The 22,705-nt window shown below is 36.1% G+C and overlaps 1 protein-coding gene across 4 annotated transcripts in view; it reads right to left on the minus strand.

Annotated features, from left to right (window-relative positions):
- Window positions 1-22,705, minus strand: part of CDK19 (cyclin dependent kinase 19) — a 121,098-nt gene that overhangs the window by 69,461 nt on the left and 28,932 nt on the right. For all 4 annotated transcript variants that reach the window (XM_079297535.1, XM_079297538.1, XM_079297536.1 and 1 more), the window contains one exon: window positions 4,624-4,734. In XM_079297535.1, the coding sequence (XP_079153661.1) occupies window positions 4,624-4,734 (111 nt within the window). The remainder of the gene's footprint in view (window positions 1-4,623; window positions 4,735-22,705) is intronic.

The following is a 22,705-nucleotide window of genomic DNA, read 5'->3' on the forward strand; positions in this document are numbered from 1 at the left end:
CCCACATAAACTATCATCAACTACATACAAAAGGGCCAGAAAAGCAAGTGTGTGTTCTGAGAATATGACAAGCAGCTATGGGCAAGCTGATGGTCAAAAAACCCCATCCATTTCACTTGGAAGGAATCAATCATGACATAAAGACCTATGCCAGCCTGTTCTCTTCTGTCTTGATCTATTTTATAGTCTTCTTCCAGCCTATATTGCTAAGAGAGAAGACTGCATGAAAAATCACCAGGCAAAATCACCTGAATTACACAAAAAGCGTAGACATGACTTAGAAAATCAAGATACACTGTTACACTGAGAAAAATATTTTTATGTATATAAAGATACTTCTCATCAACTAGCAACTGAATTATATTTATGATTAAGAGCTAAACTGAAGACAGTTGAAGAAAGAATTATAACTGATTATACCATATTTAGGAAATATGTTAAAACTCAGCTGTTAGACAAGATTAATATGATTATACAAATATGGAGGTTTATTGCACACATCAGTATGCAACACTCTCCCAATTTCATTTATCATAAAAGACTATTCAAAACGTTGTTAGCTGAAATTAAGTTATTTATGTAGACTGAGAGCATCAAGTACCGCTAGGAAATTCACATGTATGAAGAGTATTTTCTCCTTTTCATTATTTGATGATTATTTTTAGGTAGCCATGACTACACAAAAATCTCCACCCTATATTTTTTAAAAAGTGGAATGTATACATAACAAGTAATTCCTATAAAACAAAGCCAGTCTGCTCATATATTTTTATTATTATCAACAATAATTAATTTTACTCCACGTTTCTCAGTAGTATTTGCTGCTACGCATTTAGTTGTTAGAGATCTGGAATCATAGGAATCTAATAAGAGAGAAACATTCAACCAAACCTAAAAAATTCACAGATCATGGTTTAACTGGTCTGGGATAGTGAATGTATCATCACATTCGGTATTATCAAATCATAGCTAATTATTTATGTACTTACTTATTAAGAACCAGCAGTGTTATTTTATTGCTAAAAAACATTCAACATATTTTATTATGATAAAAATCTCACCCTTTTTCAGAATGAGATCAAACCCATTCAGAAGCTTCTTATTTAAGTTACAGCATGTATTTCCAGAAAAGAGGATCTTAAAAATTTGATGTTATACAAACATACTAAATGAGTCTGAGAATTAACTACATACCATAACTAGGAAAGATAAACAGTTAACCTATCAATACAAAAAGTTTAAGAAAAATCATAACTAAAATATTGCTTAGAATCAAAAATCCTGCTTAAAGTATAGAGAATATGAAATTGAAGTCATTGAATGTGTGTTTATCTGTGGTACTAAAGGCATCTGCTTTAGAAAAATACTTTCAATACTAGAAATCTGCTGAAAAAAGGAACAAAAGAAAAGTTCTAAATATTGTAACCTCTAGAGTGGCTAAAATAAAGTAGATTGATTAAAAAAATTCACCTCGAGGACAGATCTCATTTGTATCAAACTTTCCTAAAAGTCCATTTTAGTAATCATGTGCATTTAAAGCATTTGATACAAATTTGAATAATGTCTATAAATGTACTGGCTTTATACATTAAGTTCTGGACAGCAGTATACTTTCTAGAATTATAAGACTAGAGTGATAAAGAATATCCATGAAAATTCAATAAAAAAAGAACTTATTCTTTTGCTGATAAGACAGCAGGAACTCTCTATTTAAAATAAATTTTTGACCTTTAAAAATAGAAAGTTAACATCCTACAGCCTAAGAACTCAGTTCTCATTGGCTGAGACAAGTAGCCAAGAAAAATTCATAACATAATTGTGTATTACACTAAGAATTCTGATAATCAAAGGAAACTAGTTATAAATCAATTTGTCAAAATAATTCCTATATTCTTCGATATGCTCCATGGTAATCCCATGGTTTCATATAATGAAAATTGAGAGATAAGAAAAGAAAGTATCTTTGATAGGCTTAGCTATTAAAAATGATCACTTTCTTTGTAGCCAAGGTCAGCATAATTGGTGCTCACCAGTACTCGCCCAAAGTAATTCCAATTAGTATAACTTCTACATTCCTTGGTAATGGTATCAGCAGAAGTTACAGAAAATTATTAAGTATCTGCTATCTAAACATAAAATTTCAGATCTGAGCAGTTTCATTCTTGGGAATTAAACGAGAAGTAAAAAAAAAAACAAAATGGCTCTTGCTCTCTTGCTCACCATAGAAGAACTTTTTAATAAGTTTAATTAGTACCAACCCTTTAGAACAGGACATTTTTTCCAGTATTAGAAAATTAATAGAATAAGATAGCATCTAATACAGCTTATTCATGTCTTGCCAAATATTTCCAGTACAGAAGCTGAAAAATATAATGATTTTAATTAATCTAATGATTGAATGTGATGAGCATTTATTCTTCTCACTGAAGCCAACAGGAGTTACTAAAGCTGGGCAGCTTTGAATGGAAAGATAGTTTCCATGCTTAGTGGTTTTGATAAGTAACTCTAAGCTGCCTACATCTGAAAACACTAGTCTCTGGAAATCTACATCTCTCTAATGACAGCACACTTTCAATTCCAAAACTTACATCCTTATAAACTGATATATCCATGACAAATAAACTTATTTTGTAGTTCTGGAGAAGCACATGGTGCTAAGCAATTAAAAAAAAAATGTGCTAAACCCCTACTAAAATTTCTACCCCAAAGAGTTGAAAGGGCACAAGCTGTAAAGCACAGGAAATGCAAAACACAACACAACACAGACAGAATGACAAGTGGTTGGTATCACTGAAATGCGTTACAAAATAAGTGGATTTTCAGGAGCTTTTTGAAGGAGGATAGTGAAGGATCTTTACGTACGTTAATTGGGAGGCTGTTCCATGTGTAGGAGGCAGCGTGGAAAAAGACACAAAGTTGGGAGTGAGCAAAACAGACAAAAGGGGAATTAAGAGCGATGCTTGGGAAGTGCTGACAGTAAAGGAAATGAGGACCAAGGTTAAGCCAGAACCAAGAGTGCCTTGAACATGGCCAACTTTATGCAAGGGAGGAAAAAATTCCTGGCAAAGGCTTAAGAAGCGAGGAAACATGGGCAAATATACAGGAAAGGAGAAATGATTTGTGCAGCATGTCCCATAGAAAAAAAAAAAAAAGACCCAAAAGAGTTAGGAAATGGGAGACCAGTTCATATCATATACCTCATTGTAACAGACATTTCATTCTTAAATAATAGAAAATAATTAACTTCACTGAGATTATATCCAATACCCAGCCATATGGGAGGAGTGGCAAAAACATCAAACTGCAATAATTCTTCTTCTAAAGCTGTTAAATCATGTGAAAAATCACTATGTAGTGTAAAAACCACACGCCCAAAGTAAAATTAAATGGAAAAGGTTAGGAAAAAAGGTGTTTTAAACACAGGGCAATAAATGTAGCAGTAAAATGTGTTTGTTATGACTGTTCCATAAAATGGGTAAACTCATTAAATGCACAAATAAATTCTGTCATGCAGAGATTTAGCTGATGCACTTCTCTTTATCATCACTGCCATCAGTTTATGTGAAATACACAAACTCTCAATGTCCACTGAACTTTGATGAAGAAAACTTGCAAAATATAAATCCACTAGCCCATAAGAGAAATAAAATTAAATATCTTTCAGTCTTTTGAAGGGGAACAAATTACCATGATTTACGTGTTCTGAGACAGAAGCGTCTTCTTGAATGGTCTAAGTATACTTCCAATCAATTAAAATTTTTAATCCAATTAAAATTAAAAGCTCAAGAGCAAAGTATGAAGAAATTGAGCAATTTGTCACTAACATTTGTAATAGCAACATCTATATTACTGAAGCCTTCAAAAGTAATCCTGGAATTTATATTACCACTTCCTCTCCTTGCCAGTATTTTCAAAGGAACCATAAACATAATGCTTACACATTGTGTTTGACAGTTTTCAGGTTTAAACACAAATCCAGGTTCAAGTAACTCACATCTTATCAACAGACGTGGAGCTTGAACATTTTCATCTAAATTCAAGTCACAATGTCACTGATGTCCACCTCTACAACAGACTAAACCAAATTGTATCATATTTTGCTAGAAATTTAAAAACAGACATCTAAGTCTTTAATCCTCTTCCATGTAATGAGAGTCCATCAGTAGGCCGAATTATTTTATTTCCACTCATATTATCACAAATTGTCTGTTTAAAATATACATGATTGAACGGTAGTCACTTGAATTCACTCTCAGTCAGAGGACTCATCAAAGCAGTCCCTCTCCTTTTTTTCTTGGGTGTGTATGTGCAAAATGTCAGGGAAAAAGTATTAAATATATTTCCAAACACAGTTTTAAAAGATTTCAATATAGGAATGTTTTCTTTAACTCAAAGCTTTCAGAAAAATCCTTTTCACTTGGAAAATCAATCTGACTAAAAAAAAATTCTACATAGTTTTTGGCAGGTTTTAAAGTGTAAAAGTAACAGGATTATCAGTTAGACCCTTAATTACAGAGCAAGAAATTAATGCACCTCTTCCTACATGAAGTTATGTCACACACACATCAGCTTGAACAAGCTCCTATTGCACAATGTCAAACATTCAGGGAAATCTGTACTTACCCACAAATCATGCTCAGCATAATCAAACAGCAGCCAAACCTTTCTGTCACTGTGAGAAAGGAAAACCTTCTGCAATGCAATCACATTGGGGTGCTTCAACTCCCGTAAAAGCTGCAGAGAAACAGAGAAGCTCTCATTACTTCTGTGCCTGTTAAGAAAAGCAAACACAGCAACAAAACCACCAAATAGATTAAATAACAAACAAGTAATCTTAAAACAGACCCTGGAAGGAAAGCTAGAATTGATTCAGCACATTATTTTCCAAACATCAAAATCAGGATATACACAGCCTCCGTGGCATGGGTTGCTGTTCTAACAGCATAGTTGCCCATCATTACCTACCTTTCTCTGTCCCACACTCATGATACAGCTGCCCATCCCACCTATTTATCCTGCTTGCCATCAGTATATGTCTTGAAAAAAAGTTATTACATATAAGTATAACTGTTTTCTTATCAAAGGTGAATATCAGGATTTGAGAATGCCAGAATGAAGCATGTGCAGGTGGTCCAGTTCTTTGTCTGGACAACACAGTTCTTGATCACCACATAATTATTTTATTACCAATAATTTTCTTTTGCCTTGGATCCCTACCTCACTTGCCTCAAAGTCCATAGGCTGTTGCTCTCAGAAAACATGGTGTTTTCAAAGAATAGTTCACCAAAATGGGTTTCCCACTGGTTGTTTTAACCACTATTTTGTAAGCCAGAAATAATCCTAAATTTATTTATTGCTTGCCAGTAAGAAAACAAGGTCTCATCACTGATTAGGCAGCATATTAAAGCAGGCACTGCTGCTGAAGTCTTCCTTCTGCCAGATTAAACCAGTCTCAGGAGGAGTTGGGAAATGGTATTCCCAAAAACATAATTTCCATGGAATCACTTTTTTTCCCCCTCTACACATTGTAGTCACCAGAATGACTGATCATTTCTGTCTTATCTGGAAATTGCTTGCATCTGCAGCACTAGTATATACATTACCAAGACTCAATCTATAATGGCAAAATTGTAAATGGAGTAGGTTCCAAGGCACATTTGGGAGAAATGAATCTTCCCTTTTTTCACCCTACAGAAAAATACTCAAGATGTTTATTCTAGAGAAAATAAAATACTAATTTTAAATTATGTTACCTTTTACCATACAGCTATCTGTCAAGACAAGAAATCTAAAGAGTATCATAACTGCTTAAACATATTCTAGTTTTCCAGCAAAATTAAATACTTTAGATGCCTTTTCTTTTTTTTTTTTTTAGTATGCAGGAAGCGTTTTCTCATTTTTCTTTCTTTCTCTAACCCTGAACCATCTTTTCTGCATGCCAAACAACCCCAGCTCCCTCAGCAGCTCCTTGTGAGACTTGCTGTTTGCTGCATTCTGGCTGTCAAAACTGCCACAGCAGCCAATGCTATAGTAGCATGAGCGTGACCAAGGAAAGGCTGTAGGAGTCAACACATCACATCAAGAATGAGAGCTCTATTCTAGCTATGCTGGACTTGCAGTGGTGCTCCACACAACTAGAGGAAGTAAAAAATTATAATGGAAGGTACAAGGGATGAGTGTGAGCCACAAATACAAACTGTTGGTCAGATTTATGTTAAAAACCATTTCATCTAGAAACATACTACTGCAGGAGAGAGGATGATAACAAGAACTGAACAGGTGTAACTCATTGGTACATAAAGAGTGGAGATATGGAAAGTCATTCTAAAAGCACTGGAAAGGTGTGATCAGAAAGGAATATAGGGCAGAACTAAATATGCAGCTGTGGAAAACCAAAGATAACAAATTTGAGACAAGTGTTTCAAAGTATTGATCCAAGACTGAGACAAAAAGAAACTAGGAACTTCAGAAACTATATTTTCATTACAGCTGACAGGTGGAAGACAATAATGTGAAAATTACAGAGACATAGCAAAGCTACTTGCATCATATTGAATCTACCACCTACCCAAACAACTTTTATGACTGACTAGAATTTTGTCAATATTTACTGTAGGAGTTAGTGAGTCAGAGGTCTCTCTGAATTCTTAAGAGAGAAATCAGAGTGCAGGGATTGAATTAAAGCCTTTGGATGGACTGAAGTATATTAAGCCACTCACACATAAGGCAGAGGTATAAGTTTAAGTTTTACAATACATAAGTGAGGCAGTAACAAAGTTTTACTATGAGCTCTAATGCTTTTAATAAGTGAAAGGCTTAGATACCAGAGCAGAAGTGCGAGTCTTAGTGAAGGTTGAAAAACACACTAATGTTTTCAGTGGAGGCTCCAGGACCGTACTTTTAGACAATGCTTAGACATAATGGAGTTACAGTAAGAATACTGCTTACATTTTTCAGATAGAACAAGATAGGTTGTATGCATAGTCTATACATAACCTGGCATGCTAAGAAACTAGAATTCTAATAGGTTAAGGAGAGGTGGTCCAAGTTTTTCTCTTAGCCTGTTGGGAAGATCCCATATAAGAGTATGTACTGGGGAGAGTTAGTGCTTTTCTGCTTTTTCTGCCATTGCTTTTCTTTTTGCTTCTACTCAACGTCATCAGTCAACACCCAAGAAGATAAGAGCTGCCACAGCAACATCAGCTTCCCAGAACCTTTGACAAGAGCAGCTTCTACTTCTGTTTCAGACTTTTTACCAAAACTTAGCACAGACTTTGATGTCTGTGACTGTGCTGTTGAGACTGATGTGCTTCTGCAATAAATAACGTTCTTAGCAACTATTAGCTGCTTTGCTCATTTTAGAAGACAACCCGGCGAAGTTGGTGCCAAGAGCACAGAGGTCTTAACCTCACACTTTACCTCCTACACATGCCACATACATCTAACAGGTAAGTGATGCACTTTATGTGATACGGTTGTTATGTCCACACATCACCATAAACACCTTTCACAAATGTGCATTTCAGCCCTACCTAGAACCACATGGACAACTTCAGGGATATGGCAAATCACTGTCTACAGTTTTCCCACAGCAGATTGCTGTATAAACTATAAACAAACAGAACAGATAAATGAAACATAATACCAATATTATTTTCTTAGGTCTTCTGCAGAAATAAATCAGTTTGAAGACTTGGTTGATTTAAGCCTGAATTTAGAAGAAAGAAATTAATATATTGTCCTAGTAATCGAAAGATTCCAGTGTACCTGACAACATCCTGTACTACAAGATAACAACCTGAACATAAAAAGGATTTGCAACTACTATAATTTATTAGTAAATGAACACAGCATTGTATTTGAATAGTACTTTAACATAATGTTCTTCTAAAATTTAAGTTCCATCATACCCAACTTGAGATAAAACACTAGTAAGAACCTGTCTCAGTTATGATACATTTATTTCTTGTAGCAGCACACAAAGGACTTTGGATAGAGAGACACTGAGCAAGACTTCAGAGTGAATTGTCAACATTTGTGCAACTTTGACTATCCTGTACAATAGCTTTCATCTAAACAGATTATCATCATTATTATTAAAATTATTAACAAGAGAATTGTACAAGCATCTTTGTTTATCACCATTCTTAGCTGATGCCACAGCTTAAAGTTTAAAATTATGCTTTTGGATAGCCCAAATAGCATGGAACAGCTTCTAGGATTCCCAGATAGATATCTGCCATATGCAGAATTGCTAGTAATTTCTTCAACTGTCTGATGAATAATGAGTTCTGTATGAAGAACATTGTAAGAATTTCTCTCGCAAGTGAATGTCACTTATAGTAGGGAAAGGAGAAGATGTGAAAGTCTCTGATGCCTGAAAAAAGTTATGTTGGCAACAGCATTGGTATAGGAGCTTGAAGCCTTGGAAATGTAAAATGTCAGTAGTCATGCGGAGGTAAACTTTGCATAGAAAATCCAAGAAAGGTTGGATAGCCAGACAATGAGTACAAGAAAGTGTACAAGATTAAGCAAGTAAAAGTGAGGTATCATAAAACAAAGAAAAAATAAATATCTGCAATGTTTTACCTCAAATTTTAATAATAGTTGTGATACTGATCATGGAATGAACCAACACACAGATAACAGAATTGCCTCATGCTTCAAGCAGAAACTAGCACAAGTCATACACAAGCAAAACTCAGGGGTGGTATCAGATGATTAGCAAATATATCACACACATTCAAAAAAAGGACACAAAGGAGACAAGGCATTTGGAGACTTGTGAATCCAAAGCATGCAAAAAACCAAATTTGAAACAATGAACATGAAGAAAAATGTGCGAAAAGCAAACTATCCTGACCTTCTTTTCTGATAATTGATTTTCTACACAAGCAGATCTGTGTTCAAATTTCAACCTTATAATAGTCTGAAGTACTTAATCAGATGGGAAAGATGACAACTGGAATGCATTCAAGGTGAGGGAAAAAACCCCTAAAAGGGCAACTGACAACGGGACATATTTCAAGGTAAAGCAGCTCTATATATTAACTATTTGAGGAGTTACCAAAGAACACGTGTTAATAAGTATTATTAATAAAACCTATCTCAGTATCAACATCGAGTGTGAATGAAATTATCTGAATAAAGGCAGCAAGCCTTTTCTTCCCAAGGAAGAAAAGGAATGTGATAATGCATCATTTCTTATGCTGCTTTATTCTGTGACTCAGTACACAAACAGCAACAGAAACAAGATTAAATTAACAGCACAAAATCTGAATTCCTGTGCTTAATAATTAACCAAGAATTTCTATATAGACTGAAAAGTCATCAGGTGCAAGCGACAAATGGTAGAACTGGATTGCCATAAAACACTGAAGAAAATTAAGATGGTAAATCTGATATTAGATATCCTATTTGAGGTCCTTATAGGAGAGAATGGGATGTATTAATATGAATGCATAAAAGGCTTATTTGACATATATTTAAAATCCTATTTGTGGTTTTCTTTGCTCAAATACCTCCCCCTCCACACCCACACAAAAGATTAACTCTCCTGGAAAGAGGCAAAGGGTGAGGAAAGGAGCAAAACAATCTATCTCTCAACAGGGAATTCTCAATTACTGTACCTTTCCCAATTACTGTAACTGATCAAATATTGAAAGAAATAAGATGGATACCCACTAAAATACAAAGACATGAGCATCAATGATGAAAGAAATCATTACACTAGGTAATAATCGTGGCTGAAGAACAGAAGGACAGCTAATAAGAGAGAAAATTACCCTGCAAGTTAGCATCTCATGAACAGGAAGGTTCAGGAGTAGCTTCTTAATAGCAGGGAAAACAGTGTATCAACATTGGAAAACAAATTTAGTTGATCAATTTGATATTAGTCACCTCTAGATTCCCTAGACAGATGCCTACGCAGTACATGTTCTTGTAGAAGCATTCATAAAAAATGAGTTTAGTGAGGTTTTACTGATCATCTCCAGCAGATGGGAAAGATGATTGACAGCCAGCTCCCACAGCAATTTGGCTTAAATGCTTGAACAGAGCCTGCAAATCATCTATCACCATATAATGCAAGTTCCTTTCACAAGAAGTAGACCAGAAACTAGGAAGTCTCTTGATCTTATGAGATATGCAAAATTCTCCCATTTTCTCCCAAAGAGAGAGACAACTTCTATGAATGGGAGAAGAGTTGCAGTGTTACCAATATAAACACATGATCAATTACAAGGGCACTTAACCTGTTTTAAAACAAGTCAAACAGTACATTCCTCAAGGAAATAAATCTTGCCCAGAAATAGCCTTATGCCACAGGATGAATAATGCTTTCTAGCTACCACTTGCAAAAGCAGGGTAAGGACAGACTTTCATCTTGCTGTGAAGGCAACCTAAGAAAAATTAGAGAAAACCAGAAGACAAACCAGTGCTCTCACTACTGACACTAGTAAATCTTGCAGTAAACACGTATTTCTGTGTCAGTGATGGCAAAACCCATAACCACCTTCAAATATTTATTCGGGGGCAATCTCATCTAAGAGGTGTACCCCTCTTTTGTAGTTTACTTCAGTCTTTTGATCTATGTACTTCAACTGGTCTGGAACAGCACTGGTAGTTTCTTTGATGGAAATGCACACTGTACTGCATTTAACCATTTTCAAGATCAGAACAAAAACTTTTAACAGGCAGAAATGTGGATCACAAGAAATCACAGGAAAGGCCAAAGCATGAAGCTGATTGCTCAGAAAGCAATTGCACATTACAGAATTTTAAAGCTGCCTCATCTGTGATGAATCTATTCAAAGCCTCTAGGGTCACCGAAGTTATTTTTTAATTGAAGCTGGGCTTTCGAAAGGAACATAAAGACCATAATTGGACTTCTTCAGAAGGTCTTCTAAAATTCCAACTTGTTTAGATACTATTAATCAATACTAGATCTTCTCCTCTGTGTTTTTAATATTATCCTTTCCATAGACCCTCTGCTGCCTATTATCATATTGAGCTCATGCTGCACTCATGCTGCAGCTTCTCCCTCAGGAAGGTATATCTGGGGTTCTCTTTCTCTCAAAAAAAACAAAACAAAAAAAAAAAACAAAACAAAAAAAAAAAACCAAACAAAAAAAAAACCAAACAAAACAAACAAAAAAAACAAAAAAAAACCCACCAAACAACAAACAGAAATAAGTCCACAAAAAACAACAAAAAAAATACCACCCAGGCAGCTATTTATTCAACATGTAAGAACAATCCTTTGCTAACTGTGCTACAGGTCTTGAAGTTAAGAAGATAAGAGGAGAAGTTATTAAGAAAAAATAATTCAAATAGGGTACCACATTACAAAACTACTCAAAATTCACATGTTTTTTAGTGATCCAGCTGATTCTGAAGTTAAGGATTTTCCAGTTTGGATTCCCATTTCTACTTGGAGAAATTTCAATTACAGAGTTACTTCATAACTAGAAAACCAAAAGACTTTATTGTAATACCTTGAAACTGAGCAGGTATGACAGCTTTAAGTTGTCCATGGCTGACACTTAGAGGTCTCAGAAAGATGCAGGCAACATAAAAATGGACATGGAGAAATATAGATATATACACACACAAAAAGAAACCATGCAAAGAATCTAAAAAGAAAGGTAAAAATAAAAGCAATAGCTTAAGCTCTACTTTAGAAAGCACATATTCTTTATGCTCTGGTCTGGTAAGGCCTGTCCTTGGACTGCATTTGGCATGCAAAACCAAGTAGCAGAGGGTAGAGTAAAATGCCAAAAATTAGCAACTGCCACTCTTACACAAACTTCCAGGAGTGCTGCCTGGGTTTACAAGGTGTACTCCAAATTAAAAATAACAAAATATTTCAAAACGAACTCTGAGTCCATGGAGACTCTCTTCTTCCCTCTAATTCTTCTTATGCTTGCATCTGATTTTGACCAGTTTGATCCCAAGCAGTCCTTCATATTAGAAGATCCCTCCAAGTATGCTCTACACATTCTTCAACCTTCTTTCTTCACACTTGCATCTCTTCAAAGCATATAGCCCCCAAACTGTGAGGGCTCCAAACTACCAGAAGAGAAAGATCAAGTATTTAAAACAAAAACAAAAACAAAACAAAGAAACAAAATCTAACCAGTGAATTGCCAAATGTCAGGACAGGAAGAAGGCAAAAATGTGCCCCACCCTCCTCCTATGAGAAGGATTAAGAAAGCACTTATTCAATAAATGTTTTCATTTCAGGAGCTGAAAATGGCCTGGGCATTGCTAAATAACATTATTATTCTGAAACAAAAGCTTGGCAAAAGACTTCTTGCAAGTACTACATTTTAACTAAACTAAAGAAATAGAAACTAGGATAACTGCATTTTTAGTTTTTAAGGTCTCCAGAAAAAAATAATTATCTTTGGCATTTGTCTTGAAGCAAACGAGCAGAAATACAAGTATAAGAACTCCTTCCCTTTCTTACTTAGCAGTATCTTATACCAGACGACAGACTTCTTAATAATAGAGATAAAGGACTACTGTAAAATTACTTTCAAAGCAAGAAATTTCTTAATTTTTAGTACAACTATATAAGGAAATGCTGACATTAAGATCACACAATATCACCTTTGCTCCAGTTCACATATTAATAAATACGTAATTTATTTTCATATAAATTATTTCATATAAATATTTTCATATTTTTCTACAAAATAAATCTGAATTATTATTGAATTTGGGCAACTTCCTATAGGAAACCTCATTTCCTCTAGAACAATTGTAATCTACACTCTCTCTTCTTTTAAAGGCAGCTGTGTATTTAATTTTGGTCAGCCTGGCAGAGATTTAGCAATAACCATTTTCCTCCCTGAAAGGTATAGATAAGGTGAAGCTCTGTCTCTCTCTACAGAGATTTTTCTCCTTATTTGGTCTACAGTACAAGAGCATTCAACCACTCAGATAACACCAACAAGTAAACTGAAAACATCTAGAGAAATTAACTTGGTAAAAAAGTAATAGTGGATATTTGTCCTTTCTGAAGATTTTAAGATACCCTGAATTTTCTTCTAGGTTGACTAGAAATTTATTCTGCTACTGAAAGGATAACGAAATTTCTCATCTAAGTAACAAAGACTCATAAACCTGAAACTATATTAAAATGCTACAATGGGGCAGAGGGAATACAACACATCACAAATAGCATCACACCATTCCCCAAGCCTACACATTCAGTCTGGAGTTTTAAACCGCAACCAGTTTTCTCTGCAGCTCCTATTTTAACATTTCCACACTTTTCTGAATTTCTGGCAACCAGTTATCACCTTACTCTATCACTGCATCTCACAGTGAATAAACAGTGATGGCAACTGAGGCAACTCTTGCAGAAGGGCAAATAAGATGAGTAGTCATCAATGCTGATCACCCATTTTTCAAATAAGATTTTCCTCTCAAGAAGATTTCCGAAAGATAAATGCTATATGAACCAGAGTAAGGCAAACAATGTTTTAGCAAAGAATGGTCAAAAAGCATGTTTTTCCAACCTCAATTAATTATAGCACCATAGTGATGCATCTCCCAAATGGTAATACATTTCTAACCTATACAAAATATTGGGCAGGGATTGCAATACTTTCCTGCAAAGATAATATTTTTACAGTCCATTTTTCCCCTTTAGTCCTGAAGTTTACTTATCTCCTCTATTTAACTGACTTTTTGATTAAGGCTTTTATTATTACAGCAATTTTTCCGTTTTGCAATTATTTGCCTTTTTCCACATTTTATACAGTACAAACTCTATAAATACAAATTGTGAATAGTTATTTGAAGCTTTCATTAAAAAAAAAAAAAAACCACAAAAAAAAAAAAAAAAAACACCCCAAAAAAAAAAAAACAAAAAAAAAAAACAAAAACAAAAAAAAACAACACCAAAACAGATCTTGAAAGAACCTCCACTGAACAACTTCTTGTATCTGAGCAGTGACAATAACCAACCTCCCAACTTGGCAAATATGTTTGTTGAGCTCAGGGAGAAGTGCAATTCTGTGCCTCTAGTTTTTATTCTGAAGTTCTCTATCCTAGAGTATAAAAATTTCCCACATTTGCTGGAACCAGAGTCCATCAAGTGTGACAATACTGAGCTGATCCAACACCTACATCCAAGATCCAAAGTCCCTGCAAAAACCACGTGCATGAGGGGTTATCTCAGATGATGCATAACAGATTTAGCTGCATAATCAATTGGTCGTAAGACTGCCAGCATCTCCTCTCAATCTGACAGCTCAATAATCAAAGCACTCCACAAAGGGCAAACCCAGCTTCAGTCCTCTCCACTGCTCTGACCAGCTGAACACAAGGGGCACAGAGCCTGGAAAGACACACCTCAAGCACTTCAGAACAACATTCCAGGTAAAAAGAGGTGACTTCCTTCAGCCTGAAGGAAGGTATCGCTGCCCCATCCCAGGAAATGGCCAAAAAATGCAGCTACTCAAGTGTGCATGCTGCAAGTTACAGATCCAACTTCAGAATTTAAATATACCCCTGCTTTGTAAAAGGACTTGGTGTATTATTCAAGGTCAGGTGTGCTGCTAAGTACTTTCACATCCAAGTACTCAACTTGCAGGCAATTATTTTTCCAATACAGAAATACACAGGAATATAAATCAACAGTTATAATAAGACAGTCTAACAACAAATTTATCATGTCCAATAGCATTTTAAGAAGGCACTCTTCTGATAATACAAGGTACTAACACAACATTCTTTTGTAATTAATAAACTATTTGGAAAAAATAATTAACTTAGCTTAATTTTTTTATCCAGAGGCTGTATGCTAGATCAGGTATCAGCTATCCTGTGTCATGGTTTAGAAATGGTATTCTCCAATTTAATGTTCCCACCAAAACCACTTCAAACCATGTGTCATTTGCTCAGTCCTCCCTCTTTCCCAACCCCTCTGGAGGGCTGGAGAGAACTGAAGGAACAAAAGGCAAAGCTCAGGCTTGAGACAAGAGAATTTACTGGAAACAGCAATGAGATAAGAAAGAGAACCATAACAGGAACAATATTAATAATAAAAGTGTGTGCAAGGGAGGTGAAAGATTCATATGCAAATGCTCACTACCACAGCACAGACCCAAAAGTGACCTCTTCCACCATTCCTGGAAAATGACATGAGGTGGTCCTTCTGCAAAAATTAAATCTGTCATTGCCAGAATCAGGACACCTGTCTGCCTAAAGCCAGCAAAGTCCATGCTCTGAGAAACTCAAAAGAAATTAAATTAAGTGCCTATGCCCCAGTCTGGACCAAACAAGAAGGCTGATCTATCAACAAAACGGCAACCTCCAGCCAAGAAAAAACCAACTAAACACAACCCTAATGATTATGCTTTAGATTTACTCATTCTACTTCCCTGAGACTCGGATGCAGGCATTTAGATACATAATTTATAGTTATGGTCTTCTTTAAATAGAAAATTAAATCAAATCAGAGGTATGAATTCAAAACATATTAAGCATATTAAACCTCTGCTCCTTATGGGTATCAAAACTGCTTTAGTTCTGAATGACAGCATCCATTAAACTTTGATGTACTTCAACTGATGTGCTCTAATGTCTTAGATGTCTTACCTCTACTTAAACAAGCTAATACACAAGCCTGTAGTTGCAAGTGTAAATTGAGTCTAACACCACGCTTCAAAATGAGAAACGTGCCTGCAGACGGCAGGAGATAATGTATTATTTTGGGGGTTTAACTTCCTTTTATGAACTCGAGTTTGTTCAAAATAGCAAAAGTTGTGCACATAGATCAGGTTTCTTACATACTGTTTCCAGATAAAATTAAATTAGAAATATTCTCTCTCAGTTTTTACTCAATAATTATTTCTAGAATTAGTCTGTTGACAGTTACAACAAATTCAGGATTTTATTCTGGAAGCACAACACTATAATGCTCTTAGTGTTTTTAGGTAATTAACACAATTACCCATTAAATTGTTCTGCTTTTGCTCTTAGGTTTCCACTTTTTACCCAAATTTTCAGCAATCTTCAGCCCCACGTTAGACAAATCTAATGTGTGAAGCAAGCTAAAACAAGACGTTCACTGGCAGTCTCCCAAATCATTAAACGCCTACCACAAGATTCTTCTCATACTCTCAGGATCAGACTGCAACTGGATAAACAAAGTCAGTTTGTAATCTAAAGCCTGCTATTTTTTCATTTTTTTATTAAATATGAAAAATCCTTTAATGAGACAATGAATGCAGCAAGATCACATTTCCCTCAATAAGGACCATTACAGTTCAGGAAGGCTCAAAAGATGGCTTAATGCAAGTTACAAAATTTGGTAAGCAAAGATATATAAAAATATAAACAAGGTATGGTAAAGATGCTCTTACAGCAACCTATAAGAACTCAGAACAGCATCAGTTTTGTAACAAAGCTTTGAAAAGAACAGTAGGTTGTTATTCAATGAGAAATATGTAACAGGCTAACATTCACCAACAAGAGGTTAAGCATGTGGCACTATGCATTTATCTTCCAATTAATACAATCCTTTCCTAAAGTGACTTTGCAAGTAAATGGGCAGTGAACTTTTTGTCCAAGACAGCAAAAGCCATGTACCCCTAAAATCAACATACCACAAACATTCATATTTGACTTTCTTCCTGAGAACAGACTGCAGACACTGTCCCAGTTATTATACAGAAAGGAGTTATTGGAAGTCTCTCAAGACCTGCAACAGAATTCTTCCAAAATCTCATAAAGCATGTAATTAGTGGCAGCAAATAACATTTTTCTAATCCTAGCAAAAATGACAGCATTCATTTATGTGTATCTTCCTTCTGAAACAACAACTTTGGACTGCCTGAAGAAAAAGAACTACATCTTTCAGAAGTTAGGTAAATTTCTTACACAATGATGCCATGACCCACTAAGAATACAGCAAGCCTCCTGCATGCTTATTGCTTCTAATTTTCCAATCTGGGCACTAGTGAACACCTGATAATTCACATAAACCATTTAGCCATTTATAAGAACACCACTGCAATAAAAACACAAAACACATGGGCATCCCTAGTCAAAGATATAAGAGCTTGATTTCAAGTCTGCTTAATATCCTGCCACAATGTAGCTGAGGCAAACACATGGAAAAGAACAGGTTGAGCAGTGCAGGGACAGTACAAGCCTTTTATGATACGAGCAGTCAGCTTCCAGCAACCCACTGGATCAGGGATTTAAAAATCAGAGACTGCTGTCTTCTTTCAGTTGCCTTAGCTGTTTTGCTCTGATAAACAATGAATAACAATTTCATAATTAACTTCCCCATTTAAGTATGTGATTTTAGACCTCCCACACATTCCTCTTTAGCTTCCCTTCCTTCCAACCCACAGATTCCCAGACTACTTTGTCTCTGTTCATACACAAGTAGTTTTACATCACCAACTTTTTGATTCCCTTGTCTCTACCTTTACTACTGGTACTATATCCCTTCCAAAGTGGAAAGGGACCAGGATAGCACAAAGACACTCATCATCTGAACATACCAGAGATTTATGTGGTTGACCAACTCCAATTTGCTGTCAGGTCTTGACTTAAGAAACTACTAGAAAATCTTTCAAGTGACTTTGAATTTGCTTTGGTTTTTTTGACTGCTCCTAATCTTGGAGCTCTTTACAGAAGAGGAGTGACAAAAAATTTTCCCCCAACCTTCAACTTGCACTGAGGTAATGATCACGCAAGAAGCCACTGCTACCTGTAAATAGGTAGAATAGTTTGTCTCCTATTTCCACTACATTAAAATTCAAAGATGACAGACATAATATTACACAAGCTGCACAGCATTATGAGATCTTTTGCACTTCGGCACAGGTTAGTAAAGTAACAAAACCAGGCTAAGCAATTTTTTGTTATCAAACTGCCACCTGGTGCTTCATTTTCCCTTGGGGGAAAAATAAAAACAAAACTATTTGACCATACTCTGTAGAAATAGCTGTGGAGCTATTAAATTATGCAGGTCAGAGACAGCTCTGGCACTAAAACTAAGGAGAAAGTGTCCCTCATTTTTCTCCTGCTTAAATCAGTCCTCGAGGAGAAGGCTGACTTCTTACGAGGCAATGGACATGAAACTCACTCCAGAAAGAGAGGCAAGCAGAAGGTGAAGGAAAAGCTGGTCAGAAGAACCATCCCAAGAAGAAGGAAATCAGCATGGCAGCCATAGGAGGAGAGGAACACAGGTGTATCTTACCAGCTGCTCTGCTCAGCAACATTGAGAAGGAGAAATGGCAGAGCTGAAATAAGAAGTGAGGATAACTGCAAAAGAAAGATGCTAGACCATGTGAAAAGGATTCATGGACTACAATGGTGTATCAGTGATGAGGAATGCAACTGGCTGTAGAAACAATAGGGAGGAGGCAGAGAAGGGAAAAAAAGCAGGGGACACTGGCAAAGCTGAAGACAGAAAAAAATGGTGTTGGTGAGGTGAGGAGTGGGATATGAAAGTGTAAAAAGGAATTAACTATATGGGAAGAACAAAGGGAAAGAGTAGTGGAGGGGAAATACAAAAAATGTCAAGGAAAGAGAGACACACTTAAATGCATTCAACACAGCAAATGCTCATTGTAACCTTGGCACAAAGACCAGAGGACCACCAACCCTCTGGCAAAACTGTCCTCTTGTTCTCCTCTTTTAAGCATTAGTTCCCATGGCAGTGAGGTTACTTAAGATGGCAGGCTGTGCTGTGAGCAGAAGGTCAGAAAGAAGAAAAAGTAAGGCATAAAGAAAATGAACCGGTGCTGGGAAAAGAAGGGGCATAAGGAAGAAACTCTATTTCCAAGGACAGAAAATGGAAAACATATAGTCCTTCTCAAATTCTTTTATTCTTTGGGCATGATCTTCAGGAATAAAATCAGTCTGAATTATTTGTATGGATAGGAGTGTCAGAAAAAGAGGAGTGCTCAAAGTTTATGACAAGTGAGATGAGAATAACCTGGGACTAGCAATATATGATACAATTAAACTGAAAAAATGGAGAAAACTCATGAAAGCAGGTGAAAAATCTGCAGAAGGTGATTAAGATTTTAATGTAATTAGCCTAGAATATGAAACAAGCAGCAAAAGTAGTAAATGCTGCTCCTGACAGACTCTGTGATAAAACAGGGAAATGCAAGAATCAAAAACTGTATCAACAGAAGCAAGCAGAAATGAAATCACAAATGACAAGGTGAATACTTACACACCAGATATCCTAAAGAGGTCTAAGCAACAGAATATGAAGAATGCTGTAGAAAGAAAAAACTGCACAATAAAGAAAAGGAATAGAAATCAGAGAGAACATTTGAAAAGCCAAGAGCCAGAGTCAGAGGAAGGACGACAAATAAAAGATATTACAAGTTATATACAAGGAGTCTGGTAAAATGGATTTTAAAATGCTAGAATTAATATTTTTTCCTATTCAGACTGCAAATATTTTACAATGGTTATTGAAATAACTCAATGTAGTAAGACATTTTGTCCCAATCAACATGTCACTGCTATACAATAGGATAACTCAGCCAAATAAACTAAGAAGAGCAACATGCACTTTGTTTCCATTCATTATGACATTTTCCACAGTTAGATAAAAATCAAAACAGCACGTTCTTTATCAGAGGAAAAACGAAAAAAAAAAAAAAAAAAGAGCAAGTCAAGGATTCTTCCTTTATCCTATTATTGCCAAGATAAAAAAACCCGCTGTTTTTGCAATGCCCTACCTAAAAAACAGAATATTTGCCTTTATATTTGGCAAGAAGCATGGAAAAGTTCAGGCAATAGGCCAGATCTTTTGTCTAAAATGCATAACATTATGGCTTAGCTTTGCTAAGGACTCACAGTGTCCTAAGAATCTCGTCCCAATGCCCTCTCTTTTTATTTAATTTACATCAGATTTTTATTCCAAAGGTACAAAAGGAGATTTACACACACAACTCCTCCTAAATCAGTTGGAAAAGATAGAACCATATCTTATGTTGTAAGGACTCCAAAGATCTCCCTATGACAAAGCCATATCCATAAAGAAAACAAACACTTGAATCCATACCTGAAGTTACTTTAGCACAACTTTTCACAAAAACAAGGCACACTGCTTATGAGTGCTGCAGTGAGAGAGCTCAGGCACTCCTTGTTCCACACTGTCTCCTTCAGCCCCTCTCTTTCTCGCCACTGTCACCACTGCTTATTTCAGCACACACAAGCTGTGTCCCCATTTGAGCAGCCCACGGTGGGGTTTCATGTATACACCTGTCTATATGGCTTCCTTTTGCCCCAGCTTTTAATAGCGCAGTCCCTACCTGAGTTGCTGTGCTTGGATTTTGCCACCAAAACAAAAAAAAAAATTATTCAGTCTAAGAAAACACTTACATCACTTAGAAAAGCCCTTCTATCTCTTAACTCCACTGCAAGCATCATTTTACCCCACTGCCTTCAGATTTTTAGGTACTTTAAATGAACAAAATAAATTAATGAGATCTGACAGATGTGATGGAGCACTAGGGCTCAGTGGATCATGAAAGAGACACCACAAATATCAAACAGAAAAGACTGGAGGATATAGAGAAAAAAAAGGAATGATAAATGGAAGTCTTAAAAGGCACACGGATGAGTGCTATTTTATAAACTGCAAATATTTTTTAATAGCCTCATTCAGGAAAATCAATGCAAGAAAGACTCCTTCCTTTAAATTTTCTTCACTATTCACAGCATATGAATCGACTGTATGCAACAACAAAGCAATTAGTTTAAATACTGCCAATGCTCTCACTGGTGATAATTGGTTGCTTCTTGTAGGAACATCTGTTCCATCTTTCTTAAGAAATGAAGTACAGACCCTGTTACCTAGACAACAGAATCCTTCTGAGCATCAAGCACTGTAAAAGGGCAGTATGGGCCTAAGTCACACTGCACAGTTGCTCTCCCCACCGTTCCCTTATCACCACTAATGCAGCCAAATGCTGTGACTTTTTAACATTAAGCCCATATTTATTAGATCACATACACTAAAGTCCATTTTCACATGCTCTAAAAGCAACAGCTGTGCCACTGTGCTTTGGACAAGCAACAGTCACTTTGAGGCTCTGTATTCAGGCAGTTTCCACCACTGTGATGCCAGGTTGTCAAGCTGAAAATGCTGCAGCTTATGAGTACTCTTGAGAGCAAGTTTTATCAAATCTAGAATTGTTTGCTCAGTACCCTGGAATGTGGTGCAGAAACAGCCACTTTCACTGCTATCCCTCTTGATTACTGGAGCCATACTAGCACTAAAGAGACTCATCCCTTACTGGCACTCCCTAGTGTCCTCTAGTCAAATTCAGGAGAAGCAGCAGACTAAACTTTGAAGGCGCCTTTTGTTGCCTTAAACTCACCACAGTTCTATAAATATTGATAAAATGTTAACAAGAACAATGAAGTGCACCAGATGACAAAATTCCTTTGCTTGCTTTAGCAAGATGGATTTACTTCTTCCCATGTGCATGTGATGGAAGACCAGCAGAAACTGAAATCATAGAATTATTAAGGTTGGAAAGGGGCTTTTCACAAGAATGTGGAGTGACAGGAAAAGGGTCAATGGCATTATACTGAAAAAGGGTGGGGTTATATATAAGATATTAGGAAGATATTCTGCATTGAGAGGGGGGTGAGACACTGGCATTAATTGCCCAGAGAAGCTGTGGATGCCCCAAACCTGGCAGTGCTCAAGGCCAGGCTGGATGGGGCTTAAAGCAGCCTGATGTAGTGGAAGGTGCCCCCACCCATGGCAGGGAAGCGGAACTAGATGTTCTTTAAGGTTCCTCCCAACCCAAACTAATCTATCATTTTATGAAAATAATCTCAGTGAGAAAGCACCATAGATTCATGTTCCAGCTCATCTCTGTTGGGAAAAAAAAAAAAATAAATAAACCAAGGTATGAGCTCTAAAAGTACTCAAGATAAAAAGCTTGAAAATGGTCTGGATTTGAGATGCCCAGAAGAGGCAAAAATTAAGTCATCCATCTGGCCATAGACTGAAAATCTGAACAATGGAGATAGCTGAAAATTGCTCTAAGCCTTGCAGTCAAAGAAAAAAGGAATTCTACTGTCATTTTATGTTTTAGTAATTTTCAGTGAATTCACATTTCAAATGTGAAACAGTACAAAAGGCAGTTTAGCAACAGTAAAGCCACAAATATAATAAATATTTAGAGACAAAATGTAAAGCTGCAAGGATCACCCATCCTCAGAAAAATTAAACAGACTAGGTGAAACCTAGCCAAGCAGAAAAATCACTAACACATAACAAATATAACATGTCAAAGATGAAGAAACAATTATTAGTCTGAAGTGCAAAGATACTAAGGCAAATGAGGATACTGAACAAACCTTGGAGTTTGGTCAGAGAGAGATCATTAATCACAATAATAAGAAGCTTTTTCAGGGTAGAAGCTTAGAGAAATCAAACCAAAATGGATCCAAGATAGAACTAGCAGACACAAAACCAGTATATTGCCTGAAATATTAAAGACATCTGGAGATAAAGGAAAGCAAAGGAAATAGTACAAAAGGCAACTGAGGTAAAAAGAAACTAACATAATCTAATAAGCAAGTGAAAATATGGAAAGACAATGACAGTTGAGAAATAAACTTCGCAGAGGCCATGGCATGAAGTAAGCTCATTAGCACAGAAATAAAAGGCAGGGATTCAGTGTCTTCA

This window comes from Erithacus rubecula (assembly GCF_903797595.1).
Source record: "Erithacus rubecula genome assembly, chromosome: 2".
NCBI classification, from domain to species: Eukaryota; Metazoa; Chordata; class Aves; order Passeriformes; family Muscicapidae; genus Erithacus; species Erithacus rubecula.